The 20,734-nt window shown below is 35.4% G+C and overlaps 1 protein-coding gene across 2 annotated transcripts in view; it reads left to right on the top strand.

Annotated features, from left to right (window-relative positions):
• The window catches only part of LOC131956962 (uncharacterized), a 50,788-nt gene that overhangs the window by 17,290 nt on the left and 12,764 nt on the right, over positions 1 to 20,734 (top strand). For both annotated transcript variants that reach the window (XM_059321617.1, XM_059321616.1), the window contains exons 6-10: positions 2,595 to 2,784; positions 3,132 to 3,287; positions 3,422 to 3,778; positions 3,908 to 4,032; positions 20,103 to 20,208. In XM_059321617.1, the coding sequence (XP_059177600.1) occupies positions 2,595 to 2,784; positions 3,132 to 3,287; positions 3,422 to 3,778; positions 3,908 to 4,032; positions 20,103 to 20,208 (934 nt within the window). The remainder of the gene's footprint in view (positions 1 to 2,594; positions 2,785 to 3,131; positions 3,288 to 3,421; positions 3,779 to 3,907; positions 4,033 to 20,102; positions 20,209 to 20,734) is intronic.

The raw sequence follows: 20,734 nt of genomic DNA, 5'->3' as shown, positions 1-20,734 counted from the left end.
ATATATATATATAGATATAGATATAGATATATATATATATATATATATATATATATATATATATATATATATATATATATATATATATATATATATATATAAATATATATATATATATATATATATATATATATATATATATATATATATATATATATATAATATATATATATATATATATATATATATATATATATATATATATATATATATATATATATATATATATATATATATATATATATATATATATATATATATATATATAAAGCAATGTATGTGTGTGTGTCTGGGTGTCTTTTATGCATTACCACACCTCTTATCACATCGCCTTGAAACTTTGGGAAGTTGTTGAGAATATTCCTGGGGAGGTTTCTGCGAAAAAAAAATTCAAATTCGCAGGGGTGGCGCCCCGGCAGGGCGCGATTAGTTTTTCTCTATATACGGTATATAAAAAAATAAAAGTCAATTTTGGTTAGGCATCGTTCATCCGATAGCCATGAGACTTTGTGGAGTTCATTATACCACTCTAGGGAAGGATTCCGTAAAAAAATAATTTTTAATTTTGCAAGGGCGGCGCTACGGGAGGGTCCGATTTTTCTCTATATATGGTATATAAAAATAAACGTCGATTGCGGTTTCACGGCGTTCATCCGATCGCCATCAAACTTTGGGGAGTTGATTAGAACGCTCCAGGGAAGGTTTCTGTAAAAAAAAACTCCTTTTTTAATTTCGCAAACCGGCGCCACGGGAGGGTGCGATTTTCCTCTCTATACGATTTATAAAAATATAAGTCTATTTCGGTTTTACACCGTTCATCAGTGTACCATGAAACTCTGGGGAGATGATTAGATCACTCAATGGTAGGGTTCTGCAAAAAAAAATAATTAATATTGCAAGGGCGGCGCCCCATGGGAGAGCGATTTTTTTCTCTATACACGGTATATAAAAAATAAAACTCGGATGCGGTTCATCCGAGTGCCATGAAACTTTAGGGAGTAGATGAGAATACTCCCGAGAATATTTCTGCGAAAAAGAAAACTAAAGTAGGGTACAATTTTTGTCAATACACGGTTTGGCGCCCAAAGTTTTAGGGCGACTATGTTGGCACTTTTGCATCCGTTAATCGAGCGTCCTGCATAGCGAGTAAGCGGTACTACTATATTCAGCGGTAAAGCTACAACAGGCTTCTAAAAATAACTTTGTAACGCGAGGAAATCCTTCTGTACAGCTTCGTCACCTTGCCAAAGATGAAAAAATAACTTTTTGAATATGAGGAGCCTACTGTAGAGTTTTGTCACTTTGCGAATGATGGAATGAGCATTTACTATTAGACAATCCAGTCAGAAATTGAGATCGAGCATCTAATAATAGACTATTAGTAACGCTAGCATATTGCATCAGTCACACTGATGTTTAAAACACGTCAAATAATTTTTTTACGTGTTAAAGAAAAAAATCCTGTTCATTTGTGTCAGCATCATTGTTTACAGGATGCTATTGGCACACTGGGTTATCCTATGAGCACGATGGCGCCTGTTAGTTTTAAGGGGCCGTAGGCTGCGCATATGCGGTAGTGTAATCGGGGGGGGGGGCTCCTGAGAGCGCCCCTCTACGTCCCTGACACATGGGTGGTCACCGAAGTGTGTTCTACCTCATTATTTCGGTGAGTGATTAATGTACACTCAAGGTTTTCATGCGGTAGTGTAGGAAAACCCGTGTCACGATAATTATTATCCAAGCGCAGGCATTGTTTACATTTAAATAACACAGTTTTAGAAAAGAAGGACACGCGTCTAAGAACATATGATTGGTAATGCATTGGTGATATCCTTCTAATATATTTCGTCAGACTTTCTTCTATCCCCGCCGCAACGCGCGGGGGCGGGTACACTAGTAAATATATATAAAATAAAAAATATACACATATATATGCCTATATAAATAAATAAATAAATAAATTTATAATATATATATATATATATATATATATATATATATATATATATATATATATATATATATATATATATATATATATATATATATATATATACTACGGTGCCTGCCCCCGTGCGTTGCCGTGGGGGATAGAAAAATGTCTGACGAAATATATAAGAAGGGTTTCATCAACGCATAACCAATCATAGATCTATATTCTTAGACGCGTGGCCTTGTTTTCTAAAACTGAGTTGTTTAAATGCAAACAATGCCTGCGCTTGGATCATAAACATCGGGACACATGTTTACCTACACTACCGCATAAAAACCTTAAAAACGTTAATCACTCACCAAAATAATGAGATAGAACACACTTCGGTGACCGCCCGTGTGTCAAGGACCTTTAGGGGCGCTCTCGGGAGCCCCTGGCTCCTCAAAAATAACATAGGCGCCATAGTGTTCACAGGATAACCCAGAGCGCCAAATAGCATCCTGAAACAATGATGCAGATTGCGTCATTCGCTAAAGGGACACAAATCAACAAGAATATTCGAGAAAGTTTAGGGGAGATCACTCCCGGTTTATTTAGCTCAGTCATTGAGTAACCTTTATGTTTTTTAGCTCAGTCATTTAGTAACCTTTATGTTTTTTAGCTCAGTTATTGAGATATCTTCAACTCACTTGAAAAAACTGGCAGAGTCAATTCTCCCAGAAGATAAAAAGCTGTTGGAAAATGAAAAAGTTGTGGTGAAAAAGCTGCAACGTTTAGAAGTAATTGAAAGTGCATCAATGAGAAAACTTCTGCCTTCTGGCTTTGAGTTATGCATGGCTGATGTTGTTCAGGTGAACTGTCTGATATCCTTCATTTGTTTTTCGTTTCTTATGGTATAGTAGGTGAGGGTGTGAGGCTTAGGGTTTATGGAGGAATGGGTTCAGTTTGTGAGAGAAAAGTTGGGAATGTATTGAAAATGAGTAGTTTTTTTTTTCTATCCAGAAAAAGGTGATAATGTCAATTTATTTTAGAAGGGAATGTGTGCTAATTAAGACAGGCTATTCTAATTAAGGCTGGCCATCCTAATTAAGACTGGCCACAATTTAATGATGTCATCTAGTAGAAAAGAGGTGAGGAAGTGGAGGGAAGTGGGAGTGAAGGTATTTTACCACAAATAACAGATGGTATTTTTACCCAGGACATCTTAAATGAACCAGATTTGTACCATTTGTATATGAAATATCTGGCCACACTTGAAGCAGCAGACATCAGGTTGGTCAAGGACTTGCTTTCATCTTACCAGTCAGTTGTGCTTGTACTCAACAGCATGACCTCCGCAAACACCATAACTCAGGTTAGGACAAAAATTATTCATCAGGTCAAAGCTTTAAGCAGTTCATTTCTTGCAGACTGCATAAACTGTAGACAAACCTATGCTTGAAGATAGCAATCTAACTAATGGTGAACATTTTCATTCGATTTTCTTAGATCACCCAAACTGGTTTGAAGCTGTCCAAGTTTTTGATTGCTTGTAACAGATATGATGCTGCAGATGCTGTCCTGGTTGGAGCCATCAACTTCCTGAAACAAAGCCCAAGCCTGGAAAACTGGATCCCTCGTCACCAGGCTTATGTCAACCTCATGCACGCCCGCAATATGGCCTACAGATTGGATCAGGCTCAGGACGCTTACTTTGATGCAGTTCAACTGCAGTTTCAAATCAATATGACGTCGTTTGGTCAGACAATTGTGCATGAAGGTGCACTGCATACTGAGACCAGTCACATGTTGTTGGAGTACGGCTCTATTGTATCGGCTCATGGATGGGCCAGGAGAGCTCTCAAGGTATCATTTTTTAAAAATCTAAGGTTGTTGCCCCACCCTAAGATCTTTGTCCCACACTAAGATCTCTCCCCCCCCCCCCCCTCCACAAACACACTAAGATCTTTGTCCCCACAACAATTTGACTTTCAGGAAGTAGATCCAGAAGAGCCTGCAGCAGTGGTGAGGGCACTTTGTGTGGCTGTCGACTCCTACTGTGCTCAATGGCTGGTCAAGAAGGCTGAACTCATTGCTGTCTACCTTGTCCAATATGCCAGGTAAGTTTTGGTCCAATATGCCAGGTAAGTTTTGGTCCAATCTCATGTCTCGTCTCGGCCAGCATACAAAACCTGGGGCAGTAGAATGACAAAATCTAGGTCAGCATACAAAACTTATGGCAATAGAATGACAAAATCTAGGTCAGCATACAAAACCTGGGGCAATAGAATGACAAAATCTAGGTCAGCATACAAAACCTGGGACAATAGAATGACAAAATCTAGGTCAGCATACAAAACTTATGGCAATAGAATGACAAAATCTAGGTCGGCATACAAAACTTATGGCAATAGAATGACAAAATCTAGGTCAGCATACAAAACTTATGGCAATAGAATGACAAAATCTAGGTCAGCATACAAAACCTGGGGCAATAGAATGACAAAATCTAGGTCAGCATACAAAACTTATGGCAATAGAATGACAAAATCTAGGTCAGCATACAAAACCTGGGGCAATAGAATGACAAAATCTAGGTCAGTATACAAAACTTATGGCAATAGAATGACAAAATCTAGGTCAGCATACAAAACCTGGGGCAATAGAATGACAAAATCTAGGTCGGCATACAAAACTTATGGCAATAGAATGACAAAATCTAGGTCAGCATACAAAACCTGGGGCAATAGAATGACAAAATCTAGGTCGGCATACAAAACTTATGGCAATAGAATGACAAAATCTAGGTCAGCATACAAAACCTGGGACAATAGAATGACAAAATCTAGGTCAGCATACAAAACCTGGGGCAATAGAATGACAAAATCTAGGTCAGCATACAAAACCTGGGGCAATAGAATGACCAAATCTAGGTCAGCATACAAAACTTATGGCAATAGAATGACAAAATCTAGGTCAACATACAAAACCTGGGGCAATAGAATGACAAAATCTAGGTCAGCATACAAAACCTGGGGCAATAGAATGACAAAATCTAGGTCAGCATACAAAACCTGGGGCAATAGAATGACAAAATCTAGGTCAGCATACAAAACTTATGGCAATAGAATGACAAAATCTAGGTCAGCATACAAAACCTGGGGCAATAGAATGACAAAATCTAGGTCAGCATACAAAACCTGGGGCAATAGAATGACAAAATCTAGGTCAGCATACAAAACCTGGGACAATAGAATGACAAAATCTAGGTCAGCATACAAAACCTGGGGCAATAGAATGACAAAATCTAGGTCGGCATACAAAACTTATGGCAATAGAATGACAAAATCTAGGTCAGCATACAAAACCTGGGGCAATAGAATGACAAAATCTAGGTCAGCATACAAAACTTATGGCAATAGAATGACAAAATCTAGGTCAGCATACAAAACCTGGGGCAATAGAATGACAAAATCTAGGTCGGCATACAAAACTTATGGCAATAGAATGACAAAATCTAGGTCAGCATACAAAACTTATGGCAATAGAATGACAAAATCTAGGTCAGCATACAAAACCTGGGGCAATAGAATGACAAAATCTAGGTCGGCATACAAAACTTATGGCAATAGAATGACAAAATCTAGGTCAGCATACAAAACCTGGGGCAATAGAATGACAAAATCTAGGTCAGCATACAAAACCTGGGGCAATAGAATGACAAAATCTAGGTCAGCATACAAAACCTGGGACAATAGAATGACAAAATCTAGGTCAGCATACAAAACCTGGGGCAATAGAATGACAAAATCTAGGTCAGCATACAAAACCTGGGGCAATAGAATGACAAAATCTAGGTCAGCATACAAAACCTGGGGCAATAGAATGACAAAATCTAGGTCAGCATACAAAACTTATGGCAATAGAATGACCAAATCTAGGTCAGCATACAAAACTTATGGCAATAGAATGACAAAATCTAGGTCAGCATACAAAACCTGGGGCAATAGAATGACAAAATCTAGGTCAGCATACAAAACTTATGGCAATAGAATGACAAAATCTAGGTCAGCATACAAAACCTGGGGCAATAGAATGACAAAATCTAGGTCAGCATACAAAACTTATGGCAATAGAATGACAAAATCTAGGTCAGCATACAAAACCTGGGGCAATAGAATGACAAAATCTAGGTCAGCATACAAAACTTATGGCAATAGAATGACCAAATCTAGGTCAGCATACAAAACTTATGGCAATAGAATGACAAAATCTAGGTCAGCATACAAAACCTGGGGCAATAGAATGACAAAATCTAGGTCAGCATACAAAACCTGGGGCAATAGAATGACAAAATCTAGGTCAGCATACAAAACCTGGGGCAATAGAATGACAAAATCTAGGTCAGCATACAAAACTTATGGCAATAGAATGACCAAATCTAGGTCAGCATACAAAACTTATGGCAATAGAATGACAAAATCTAGGTCAGCATACAAAACCTGGGGCAATAGAATGACAAAATCTAGGTCAGCATACAAAACTTATGGCAATAGAATGACAAAATCTAGGTCAGCATACAAAACCTGGGGCAATAGAATGACAAAATCTAGGTCAGCATACAAAACTTATGGCAATAGAATGACAAAATCTAGGTCAGCATACAAAACCTGGGGCAATAGAATGACAAAATCTAGGTCAGCATACAAAACTTATGGCAATAGAATGACAAAATCTAGGTCAGCATACAAAACCTGGGGCAATAGAATGACAAAATCTAGGTCAGCATACAAAACTTATGGCAATAGAATGACAAAATCTAGGTCAGCATACAAAACTTATGGCAATAGAATGACAAAATCTAGGTCAGCATACAAAACCTGGGGCAATAGAATGACAAAATCTAGGTCAGCATACAAAACCTGGGGCAATAGAATGACAAAATCTAGGTCAGCATACAAAACTTATGGCAATAGAATGACAAAATCTAGGTCAGCATACAAAACCTGGGGCAATAGAATGACAAAATCTAGGTCAGCATACAAAACCTGGGGCAATAGAATGACAAAATCTAGGTCAGCATACAAAACTTATGGCAATAGAATGACAAAATCTAGGTCAGCATACAAAACCTGGGACAATAGAATGACAAAATCTAGGTCAGCATACAAAACTTATGGCAATAGAATGACCAAATCTAGGTCAGCATACAAAACTTATGGCAATAGAATGACAAAATCTAGGTCAGCATACAAAACCTGGGGCAATAGAATGACAAAATCTAGGCCAGCATACAAAACTTATGGCAATAGAATGACAAAATCTAGGTCAGCATACAAAACCTGGGGCAATAGAATGACAAAATCTAGGTCGGCATACAAAACTTATGGCAATAGAATGACAAAATCTAGGTCAGCATACAAAACCTGGGGCAATAGAATGACCAAATCTAGGTCAGCAACTATGGCAGCTATGAAAAACGTAAATTTTATAAGTGAGATGACATGCAGCAGTTATTTGTATTTCAGATGGTTTTCATGAAAATTGGATTAGATTGAGAACTTCAACATTTCCTTTTGTTTGATACACCTTATAAAAATAGAAGAATTTTTTTTGTATAATATAGTGAAAATCATTGCGTCATGAAGAAAACATTGATTAATTTTTAAAAAGCTAATCGAACATCTAATTAGTTTCATTTTGTGTCACGGTGCATTGTCATCAAGTGAAACTTTGAACAAAATCAGTCATGTAGGAATGGTTGAAATTTTGAACGAAATCAGTCACGTAGGAATGGTTGAAATTTTGAACGAAATCAGTCATGTAGGAATGGTTCAAATTTTGAACGAAATCAGTCATGTAGTAATGGTTGAAATTTTGAACGAAATCGGTTAGGTAGAGGTGGTGTTGAAATTTCGCTCACAAGTTTGCACATGTGACATAGGAATCAAAATAAATGTAAGCCCTGACAGGGGGGGGGGGTGACCTTTAACCTACTCTACCTCCCTAGGACTATAATCTAATCGGTCGTCTGAGCAACTTTGGTTCAACCCACAGGGGTTTAACTCATAACTTTAATCTTGATAGAGAAACAAAAGATAATCATAACTTTTATTAAATGAACAACAAAATAAATGAAAACACTCTTTATTAAAATTCTCAATAATTAACTAAACTTAGCTTCAAAACAAAACAACCCAACAAAACAAAAAAAACTTTCAATACATCTAGCCAAGTTACAAAAGTAACCTGAATGGAAGGAAAAAATAATAAAAAATCTTATAAAAATTTACGAAAATACACACATATGTACACATGGTAAATAAGGTTTATACACTAACTTCTACTATCTCAACTAATAATAACATACTAACTATACTAATCCTAAAATCTAAAATATCAAAATCGGTTTTTATTACATATAAAGTCTTAAGAAAGGTCTCAGTACACCGCAATTGTAAAAAAAAAATCATAAAAAACGTTTCAATAACAAGCTTTTATGTAATAATGCACTAAATAGTAGAAAATAAATTATACACTATTTAAATAACTATAAAGAAAAGCGTGGGTCACATTAGTATCTATTGGATACCTTTACTAATATTTATTAAGAGATCCACTTTTTCTTTATCGTTATTTAAATAGTAGTGTATAATTTATTTTCTACTTTTTAGTGCATTATTACATAAAAGCTTGTTATTAAAACGTTTTATATGAATTATTTTTTCAATATTTTAAATTTTAAAATTGCACAATAGAGTTGCATGACTAAAGACCATGCGCACCTTATGAAAGTGATGACGCGTGTCTAATAGTGTGAAATAGTTTGATGAGACAGCCTACTAATTTGAACACAATTTTAATTAATTCATAAAAAATTAATCAGGCAACTAATGGAGACAAGCGAGTTGACGAGATTCCTTCCATAGTGTTGTTGACATGGAATAAAAACGTGCTTTTTAGATTTAGACCTTAAAAAAAATAAAAAATAAAAACTTAAGCCTAAAATTAATTTAGAAATTTTATATTTTTAGAATAAATGCTATAAAAGTTGCAAATCCAGAGAACTTGAAAATAATTTGTTGAGTTTAAGGCTACATTTCTATTTATTTTCATCAAGCCTAAGTTATAACCGGATATTTCACTTTCGTAAGACAAATATTAATTGGCTGTACAGTAACTTAGTGATCGATAACTATTTGTTTACAAAACTTTGCAGATCAAGTTTTTAAATAACAATGCAAATTTAAAACCCCATGACCTAGTTTTCTATTTTTAGCTTACAATGTGTACAATGAAATTTATGTCGGCCTATCCAATAGAGTCCTTGCAAACACGTGACCTAAATCACGTGATACCTACGCCCGCCGCCACAGTGGTGTACACCAGACGTAAACACAATCAGCTGTTCACCAGCGCTGGACGTGTTCACCGTATGTAAAGAATCGCGCCCGCGGAAAAGGAAAAATATGTTAAAAAATTTGAACTCTTAGGAATTGAAGATCCTTATACAGTTATTGACAGTTTCGTGGATAATATAAATATGTGGCCGAAATTTCTAAATAAAAATACTGTTAGTAATACCGTTTGCGTTTAGATTTTAAGTAGACGAATCTGATCAAATGCAGTAATATATTATAGGTTATCTACTGTAGCAAACGTGAGACCACTTAACTTCTACAAAACCCACACTACAACGACTAATATAATCCATGGGTAATAACCAATCTGGGTAGCATGTTATACAATTTAATACCCTTATAATCCAGCAGGGAAGTGATCAGACACATTAATACTGATGTTCAACCCTCATGATGGCTGCCCCCACCTGTATCTAGCCCACAATAAAACCAAAGAGGAGTCTGCCCTGCCCTCCCCTGAAAATGTCTCACCTCCGTGATACCCAGCCCCACAGAGATAGTATTTCTTATATAATTTTGACCCTCAGGGCCCAGCAGGGAGAACAAAGGGGAAAGTCCCACTGCTCTCCCCTCAACATTTCTCACCTCGATGTCATGTTATGTCATTTATAGCACACATGGCTTATCAGGGGAAAGCATTAAGGCATTAAGAATCTTAACTCTGGACAGCTACACACTAGTATACTAGTTACACACTAGGTGCCTACTGTAAACTACTAGACTGTAGGCCCTATGTAGACCTGCAATTGTATCAATTGTAGACTGGGTCCATTGTTATTATTCTAAACCATCTCACTTATAATGTTTCTAGCTTGATTTGTTTCTTTTATAAACAGTGGATTAAAAAAAAATTAGCCTAATCATTAACCAAATAATAATAATGTGGTTATTTGTTGTTGGCTGGTATGATCTAGATTGTACTACTAGGCTACAAAAACTTAGTAGACCAATTACTATATATGAATTTGAATTTAATTAAACTCAGTCCAGTATCAGATACATATTGCTGTAAAAAGACAACAAAGTAGGTAGGCCTTAGTAATTTATTAAAGCCTTCTACTACAGTAATATCAACTACATGCTTGTATAAAGTTTTTACAATATAATTTAAGTAGCAGATTCTAGATCTAAGTCTAGTCATACAATCTATTTCAATTTCAGAAAATTTCGTTTGCTAAAAAAATGATTAGATTATAGAGCGAGATTTTAGATCTTAGAGACAATTAAATGCTTTATTAGACGTATTGACTACTTTTGATTTATTATGGGTGTATTTTGAATCGAATGTAGATCAGGATGCCATTGTTTATGTCGCCATTACACGTGAAAACCAAATTGTTTTTGCTTTTTTTTAAATTTTTATTTAGTTACCGGAAATATTAAACACATTAAATACGTCCAATCTTTAGTAAAGTCCGAAAAAAACCAGACAGACAGGATTTTATAACCATATTAATTGTAACTACGCCGTGCAAGATCTTTAAATTAATTTATGCACCTCTCAAATACCTTTGAGACTTTTCTCGCTTGTGTCCATTAAGTCAAATTTAATGTCATGTTGCATTGTCTTCTTGTCTTGACCCACGTGTTAACGTTAAAACAGCTAGAAGTGTTCGAAATTTGGCCCCGGGCGTTCCTATCTGGACAGACTGACGACAGAGACAGGGAGTTATATAAAAGCTTGTAGAATAAACAGGGAGTCGTCTCCCCTAAACTTTCTCGAATATTCTTATATAACTTTATGGGGGATGGCAACTCTGGATATAGACATTAATGTTAATTCATTTTTGATTACTTTAACTTTTGAAAAATAGAATAGAATCGCGTAGAAAAAGAATTGCGCACCAATTGAACGCCAAACAAAATGTGTATAATAGTGCGGAATTGTATTAGTACTTCATAAACTCACATGCGTTTTTTGAAAAATCAGAAATAGCGTAAAAATACTACTTCCGGTCAACGGAAATTACTCAAAATTTGAAAAAGGCAGAGAATTAGATCTTTAACGTGAATTTAATTATCTATCTGAAATAGTACTTAAGTTACAGACTTTTGAAAGATTTCCACTTCCGGTTATCGGAAATCGCTCAAAAGTTGATACGGATCTACAAATTTGATATAATACTTATATATGAAATTTCATCAACCCAGCTGTAACGGTACTCAAGTTATCATGTTCACAGACACACACACACACACACACACACACACACACACAGATATACGGACAAGATAGCAAAACCATGTTTTTCCGAATCGGGGAGTGAAAAATGTCGAGATTTGCAAAAATCTCGATTTTTTTTGCACGATTACAATACTTTCTCTATAATTTGTATATACGAGAAAGTAAAAATGACGTGGATGTAAATTAGAGATGACTTATCCATACATCCCACAGCCATCGACCTACCCAATCAATGCAGACGACACAATCAATACACACTACACAATCAATGCACACTAAAAATGGCATGCATACATAACAACACTCCTCTAGGGGCCCATTATAAGCAGTGGCGTGCAGAGCTATGTTGCTGCCCGGGGCAAAACCAAAGGAAGATGCCCCCATAAATTGTATATATATATATATATATATATATATATATATATATATATATATATATATATATATATATATATATATATATATATATATATATATATAAATTACGGTGTTTAAAGCGTTAGTAGCCCTACTATTGACGATAAATTATAACACACATTATGTTATTAATCAGAATACGAATAGAAAAGCATTTTAAAAATTGACTTAGCTGAACTCTTGAGAAGACTCCATGCATATATATCCAAAAGAATGACTGACTCATTCGGGGAGGGAGAAAACAGTTTGGGGACATGCCGGATGTTGGGGGGGGGGGGGGGGGGGGAGGGGTTATATGCCAAGCCCAACAAAAGAATTTACAGTTTCCATTACCCTACCGGGGTCGGGCTGCGGTCACCGTTGAATTAAATTGGAAAAAAACTAAAAGGTCAAAGTTCGCCATTGTTTATTGCTACGACTGAGGCCACGGTTGATGTTAGGCCTAGTAAGTTAACCCCCCCCCCCTCCCCATCTCGAACTTGAACAATGCTGTATTTTATAGAAACACATTGGAGGCACACCTCGTGTGCAGGGAAGAGAACCACGGTCGCCGGGTGATTGTTTGGTGGCTGGCGATGGGTTGATTGAGTGAGCCCTTCCCCCTCCCCCTCCGCCTCCACCCCCTTGTACCTGGTATGTAAATTTGGGATACCCTATTGTATTCTGACCAATGTAGGTGTATTTTATGTAGGTGTATGTAGGTGTAGTCGGATACGTAGGAATAAAGCGTCTCGTCTTAACTCGATACATTGAGAAAATATCGATTCTAGTCATAGAGCACAGCGATTTCTGCTTGTGCGCACTGTCGATGTTTGATAGAATTTTAGTATCGCTAAACTTGGGGCCCGCACTTAATGGTCGGCTCTAGGCCCCAAGTATTCATATGCAAACCCTGTGTGGGAATTAATCCAGTAACGGCTACCAGGGTCGTTATAACTCCCACAATTCATTAAATCAACGTGGACTCACTTACTTTACAGGTGGCTCTACTATTTATAACATCAGTTCTATTTAAGCGCCCATTTACTTTACAGATAACTTTACTTTGCATTAAAATACTTTAACACAACTTTTAGTATGCCCTACAATTGATAAAAAATAAAATGGGCACAATTGTTTGAAATGATATCACTACAATGTATATTAAAAATCTGTTGATGCTTATTCTTGAGGGTGTCCTTACAGTGTCTCAGAAACAATACGGACATTCTTATTCTTTAGTATATTCATATGCATCAAAACCGAATAAATTCTCTTGGGTACCCCTACAAGTTATCTAAAAATAATACGGGCTTACTTCATCTGCAAATGCCCTTTTAATCACAAGCAAAAATAAAATAAATTATTCGAAAATCGCTCTAATGCAATAAAGTGGTTTAAATTGTTCGTTAAATGGCCAGTGGTTAGAATAAAAGTCATGCGTTTAGGTATATTATATAAAGAGACAGTGTTAGTAAGCACACAATTTTAGACAAATTACAATATCAACAAGCATGAGTGGTTAAAATTAAAACAAATAGGAAACCATTGACAGATTTGGACACTTTATATAATTAGTTCGAATTGTGGGAAAAACACCGTTTTCGGCTATAGAATCCAAGAGAAATGTCTCTCAAATGTAATAAGAACGCTCAGTAGTGTGGGGTTTAGGGGTGGGTGACAGTAGATGCTTTGGCTTTGGGGTGGGTGAAAGTTGGGGGGGGGGGAGGTGAAAGATCACGCAGACTGTGCATTTAAATATATGGCTATGGGATGGAACATCCCAAAAAAAAGTCTCCAGATTCGAGTACTACATTACTGGATCTCTGGCCGTGCCAACAGAGCGTCTAGGTATTACATTACCGGTCTTACAATAGAAGGTTTGTGCCTAAAGTGAGGGGGGGGTGAAACAAGTGACAGCCAGCTACACCTTATTTATGTGTTTTTGGACAGTACGACCGGGCGGCCGCGAATGCCGGTAATTAAGAAGTGTGAGACTTAAGGACAAATTTAGAATGAAGTTAACTCGGCCCGGCCCAGTGTATCAAAACAGTACGGACTTGAAAGTTTGTATTTAACCGTACACAAAAATCCAAATGGCCATGAATAAAGAATATCATTAGAATAAGAAAAAAGCAAGAGGATGTGCGCTTAATCAGTCTACGAATGCCGTTACGTCCATCAAAATGAATAAGGATGCCCTACAAACATTATGCAATGAATAGAAACATAATAAAGATGCCCGATAAAATATGAAGCGAACAAGGGCATAATTACTGTAGGGATGCCCTTCAGACATTCAATAATGAATGTAAGCATAATAAATATCCGATAATATATAAACGAATATGGGCATAATTGCTGTAATTATATAAATACAAACGTGAATACAAGTAAATTACTTTAAAGTTGCCCTGACGATATATAAAATGAATGCGGGCATAATTACTGTTTGGATGCCCTTCAAAAGTATTATGATGAATATAAGCAAATTACATTAAAGATGCTCCTACAGTGTGTAAATTATAATCATGGGCTTTAGTACTCTATGGATGACCACAAAGTATAAAATGATTATGGGCGTGTTCTCTAAAAGATGCCCCTACCGTGTGTAAATTATAATCATGTGCTTTAATACTCTATGGATGACCACAAGTGTATCAAATGATTATGGGCGTGTTCTCTAAAAGATGCCCCTACCGTGTGTAAATTATAATCATGGGCTTTAATACTCTATGGATGACCACAAGTGTATAAAATGATTATGGGCGTGTTCTCTAAAAGATGCCCCTACCTACACAAGTATCAGATACTCTATTAATTGAAAGACTGCATACATTTATTCGGGGAATATCAATGACTACTACACCACTACCCTTCACCGATGCCCCTTTCTCCCTGAAGGTTGTACGACACGAACAGTACGATGACTATATCAGTGCCATGTGTTGATTGTATATACACATTTCGGTGAATTCGGCAAATTGTGATAATTTGATAATTCTGCCTAGGTAGACAAACCTTAGTAGACATTTAGCTTTCCTAAAAAAAAAAAAAAAAAAAAAAAAAAAAAAAATTAAAATTAAAAAAAAATTTGATGTGGCTGCCCGGGGCCTGGGCCCCCTCCGCCCCCCCCCCTCTGCACGCCACTGATTATAAGTCCCTATGAAAGTTCTGCCAACAATATTAAATTTGACTAAATCGAACATACAAGCAGAGGAGCAAATCTACTAACCCTATTAAAATAAAACCGAACTAGGAAAATGTGTCAACCAAAGTGGATTTGTGGGTAACCCACAATAACTAATTAATACAATGATGAAATAATACAATCCATATTGAAAATAACACCACACAACATGTCAACAAACACAGTCAAAAATTGAAAACAAAGAGCACGAGACCAACAAAATATAGCTGGTTAAAATACACCCGGAGTTATCTCTCCTAAACTTTCTCGAATATTCATAATAATATATAACACTACGGGGATGGCAACTCGGGATATAAACATGATTTTTAATTACTTAAACTTTTTATAATAGAATAGAATCTCGTAGAAAAAAGAATTGCGCACCAAGCGAACGCCAAGCAAAATGCGTATACTAGTGCGGAATATTATTAGTACTTTATAAATTCAAATGCGTTTTTAGAAATCGGAAATAGCGTAAATTAATACTTTCGGTCAACGGAAATTACTCAAAATTTGACAGAATGCAGATAATTAGATCATTTACTTACATGTGAAATTTCATTTATCCCTCTGAAATAGTAATCAAGTTTGATAAATTGAAAGTAGAAATAGTTCCACTTCCGGTTATCGGAAATGGCTGAAAAATTTAAACTTATCTACAAATTTGATATAATACTTATATATGAAATTTCATCAACCTAGCTGTAACGGTACTCAAGTTATCGTGTCTTCTTTTTTCTACGAGATTCTACTCTATTTCAAAAAGTTTAAGTAATAAAAAATGGATTAAAAATTCATGTCTATATCCCGAGTTACCATCCCCCGTAGTGTTATAGAAGAATATTCGAGAAAGTTTAGGAGAGATCACTCTCGGTTTATTTGTGTGTTGGTTTTACAGTTTGTTTTACAATTTGCCCATAACACTATTCCCGTATCACGGATGATGGCCACATCATTGATGGTGCCTAAATGATTGTGCCCACATCATTGATGGTGCCTAAATGATTGTGCCCACATCACATATGGTGGCGACATCAATGTTCCCATATCACAGATAATTCCCACATCACTGATAGTGCCCGCGTCATGGCGCCCACATCTTGGTGCGCACATCATGGTGTCCACATCATTTGGCTCGTATCAAGGTGCTTACATCTCTGTGCCCAAATCATGGTTCCATTATCACTGTGAACACAACATGATGCTCATTAGGTGCCCAGAATATTAAAAAGAATGTAAATTAGTTAATTATAAAATCATATTTGTTTTTAAAGATTTTGAGCATAAATCCATTTTTATCAAAATCTCGGCTTTTTTTTTGCGTCTTCGAGGCCGGAAATTGTACAACCGGAAATTGTACTATACTCTATTTCTGGATTCTAAAATACCGATAAATTAAGTGCGATTTTAGTTACCTGGACGAAATGTTAACGTATGTGTAAGATTTTATTCCTTGACTAGACTACCCGTTATCTAGTTAGATAACAGTGGGTTTCGAGGGTCATCCAAAAATGACATCACGTCTGTGACTTATCACAAAATAACCAGACCCGACTTTCAAAAAGACGTTTTTTATCTTTTAAAAACACGGATTTCGGCTGAGCATGGGTCTGACCACACTATCCCTTCATATACTGACGTCACAGGTGACCTTTTTAAAGTTCTATTAATTTTAATCATACCGACTTTAAAATTTAGCCTTCATTCTCCAAAGCAAATTTTAAAATGCTTTTCTGGCATATCTAGCGTTGGCCACCTATAGCATGTTTATATAACGTAAAAACCCGCCATTTTGCTCGGGGTAAACATGGCCTAAAAATGGTCGGAAGTCATGCGTCCGATTCGGACGCCATATTGTTGTTAGCAACTGACCACCCCTCCAAATTAGCGAGTAATCTTACTATATCTAGATCTAGAACCTAGATAGATAGATCCCATGCATTCTCAAATTAGATGATCATTGAAGCTAAAAAAGATTTATATAAAATAATTAAGGCCTGAAATAGATTCTAGATGTAGAATTTACATTAAGTCTAGATCTAGACTTTACGTTAAGTCTAGTGACCTAGAGTTAGATCTAGATCTAGATTAAAAAATTGTCTTCCTTCGATAGCTTATCTGTAGATCTAGAGAAATTTATTGTAAAACTAAATGAAAAAGACAGTTGAAAATTGATATAAGTGTTGGAATGTAATAAATACAGCAAACGGACGTATTGTTAAAGTTATAGCAGACAGAAAATTAGCTTTAGAACGCGTTAAACATTGGAATGGGAACACAATCTTCTTCGATAGAAGCCGCCATTTTATTGTACTAAAAAGTAAACAAGTAATGTGACGTCACTATTCAGTCAAAATAAAGCTATTGTTTGAAACTTTTAAAATTAATGTGGTTAATCTACCAATGAATAAATCAATAAATTAATTAACGTTTTTAAATAAATTTGTGATTTACAGTCTGTCTAAAAAGAAAAATTGTTCTCTACCTACATACTATTTTACAGGCCTATACATGTGGCAGATTAACTCAGTAGTAAATAAGACAAACAAATAAATATTCAAACATGTAAACAAACTTGAGTTTTAGTAGTATAGAGATTATTTTTTTATATCAAATTTAATTTAATTTTTGCTATTTCCGATCTCTGGAAACAGATTACTTCAACCGGACCGATTTTTTTCAAAACTTTTCATTTAGGTCAAGAATTGATGGCCATAAATGTGACTAAGATGTTTAATTAATTTCAAAATAAAATATAGAGTTTTTAATAAAGTACTATTTTTTCGCTGTATTATGCAAACATTGTGTAGCCTACGTTCTTTTGGTGTGCAGTTACTTTTTCTACTTGGTTCTATTGTATGTCCATTTCTACTCGCTATTCTATTTAAAATAAAGCGGGAGTGATCTCCCCTAAATTTTCTCGAATATTCTTAAATAACAGTCTAGGGGATGGCAACTCGGGATATAGACCTGATATTTAATCAATTTTTAAATACTAAAATTAAAAAAATAAGAATAGAATCTCGTAGAAAAAATGAATTGCGCACCAAATGAAAAGCAAAGAACAGATGTGTAATAGTGCGGAACATTAATAGCATCATTTTAAAAAATCAATTTTATCTAATAATGCGCTAAAAATTTGAAAATAAATAAATTATACACTACTATTTAAATAACTACAAAGAAAAGCGTGGGTCACTTTAGTGTCTATTGCATGGGTTCTCAAACTGTTGGTCGCGAAGGGCTTTCTGTGGGGTCGCTCACTCGTAGACTAAACCCTAGCAATAAAAAAAAAGTATAGAAGAATATCTGAAATTCGGCTTTACTAACATCACAATGGAAATGGAATAAAAAATAAACAATGCGTACTGTGCAAAGTTGTTCTCAGTCATGAGTCTATGAAGCTTTCATAGCTCAAACGGCATTTTGAGGCGAGTCATTCGGAACACACCAAAAGTGATATGGAGTTCATTCGTCGACAAGAAGCTAATTGCAAACGTCACAGACTTGATCGAACAGGAAGTTTTTAGCAAGGAAACACAACAATTAGTGCAAGCATCATATGAAGTCACAATAGAAATTACCAAGCAAAAATCCTCTCACACAATAGGAGAAATTCTCATCAAACCCTGCATGTTGAAGATGGTAAAATTAATTCTTGGGGATTCCAGTACTGTAAAGATGCAACAAAATATCTCTGTCTAACAATACAAAACTGGATGATTAAAATGGGAAAACGACTGTGGGGTTTGTACGGATGGTGCGTCATGTTTGGATAAAAATCGGGCTTTCCAAAATAAAGTAAAAGATTTAGCTCCATAATGATGGGGAATCCACTGCATGATTCACTGGTATGCCCACGCCAGCAAGACTCTTCCAACTTCATTGCTATTAAAAGTCGTAATTTATACTAAATCTGGAGCCCTAAACACCCGTCTGTTTAAAGAACTGTGCAAATACATGAATAAAGATTAAGAGGTTTTGCTTTTTTACACTGTAAGCTGGATGTCAAAAGGAAATGTTGTGAATCGTGTTTTTAATTGAAAGATGAAATCAAGTTGTTCTTGAAAGTGCAAGGGAAACAAGACCTTTTGCTATACTTTAACGACAAAGAGTGGTTGGAGAGAGTATCATACCTAGCAGATATATTCGAACATCAACATAAGCTTAACCTGAAAATGAACTAATATTATCTCTTTCGTGATAATCTCTTGGCATTTTTATCACCTCTAAGCTCTCTGTGGGGACTAAAAGTGACCGCGAGTGGAATTCATATGTGAGCTATATATCCAAAATAAGTTTAGCTTGACGACCCCCTAAACCGCGAGGTCATAAACCAACCATGGATGGTAACAAATTAAACACGTTCTACATAAACCAACCATGGATGGTAACAAATTAAACACGTTCTACATAAACCAACCATGGATGGTAACAAATTAAACACGTTCTACATAAACCAACCATGGATGGTAACAAATTAAACACGTTCTACATAAACCAACCATGGATGGTAACAAATTAAACACGTTCTACATAAACCAACCATGGATGGTAACAAATTAAACACGTTCTACATAAACCAACCATGGATGGTAACAAATTAAACACGTTCTACATAAACCAACCATGGATGGTAACAAATTAAACACGTTCTACATAAACCAACCATGGATGGTAACAAATTAAACACGTTCTACCTATCGGAAAACCCCCAAAGCCGTTAGTTTTGTCCTGAAGCCGTATTTTCTGATATAAGTATAACATTTTTCTTATAAAAAAGTAAAAAAACACTATATCATTCGGCCTATGTAGAATGGAGGTAACTTTCTAAAGTAATAATTTTTCCACCAGTTTTATTCTATTTTAACCTAAAACAAAAAAGCATCCATATAACAGTCGATCACCAAATAATTTGAAAACCTAAGTGAAGCTAGGCAGTATGCCTTGTTTACTATATTAAAATATTTTTTTTTTTGAATCAATATTTTCCAGATACAACTTTGGAGAAAGACACCCTTTATTTATTGAAGCCTTACTTCATTTCTGTCATTTTAATAATGAATGCAAGCAGGATGAGGCTGGAGTTAATGCTGCCCAGGTAAGATTTAGATCCTTGGAGAAAAAACAAGTTTTGTCCACATTTTAAAATGAGGGTGTGAATTTAATTATAAAAGTAATTCAGTCTATTGTTTAAAATGTTTTGGTTGTTTAATTGTTTTTATTGTTTAATATTGGTTGTTTGGTGTTTTGAATGTTGTTAAATATTGGTTGTTTAGTGTTTTGAATGTTAAATATTGGTTGTTTAGTGTTTTAAATGTTTGAACTGAATCTTATCAATTGGTTTAGTAAGTTGACAAATATTCATTTCTCAGTGTTAGGTTTTGGTATAAACAAAGCAGAAAAAGCGGTTTCAGATAAAAATGTCCCAGATTAATTGATAACTTTATGTCAAATCTCAGACCAAATTGCTCCCTAAAACGTCACCACATTAATTGATGAATTGACATGTATTAGAGGGTCTCTAACAAAAATGATTACTTGGTCAAAGGAATATTTGAACATAATTTCAAAAGATTTGCCACTAATACGACATGTAGAAAAAGCAAAAATTCTGGATTTTTCAT

Source organism: Physella acuta, unplaced genomic scaffold (assembly GCF_028476545.2).
Source record: "Physella acuta isolate Inbredline_101_S28 unplaced genomic scaffold, ASM2847654v3 ptg001190l, whole genome shotgun sequence".
Lineage (NCBI taxonomy): Eukaryota > Metazoa > Mollusca > Gastropoda > Physidae > Physella > Physella acuta.
Note: the sequence above shows the minus strand (reverse complement) of the source record. Positions and strands in the feature narration are given on the sequence as shown.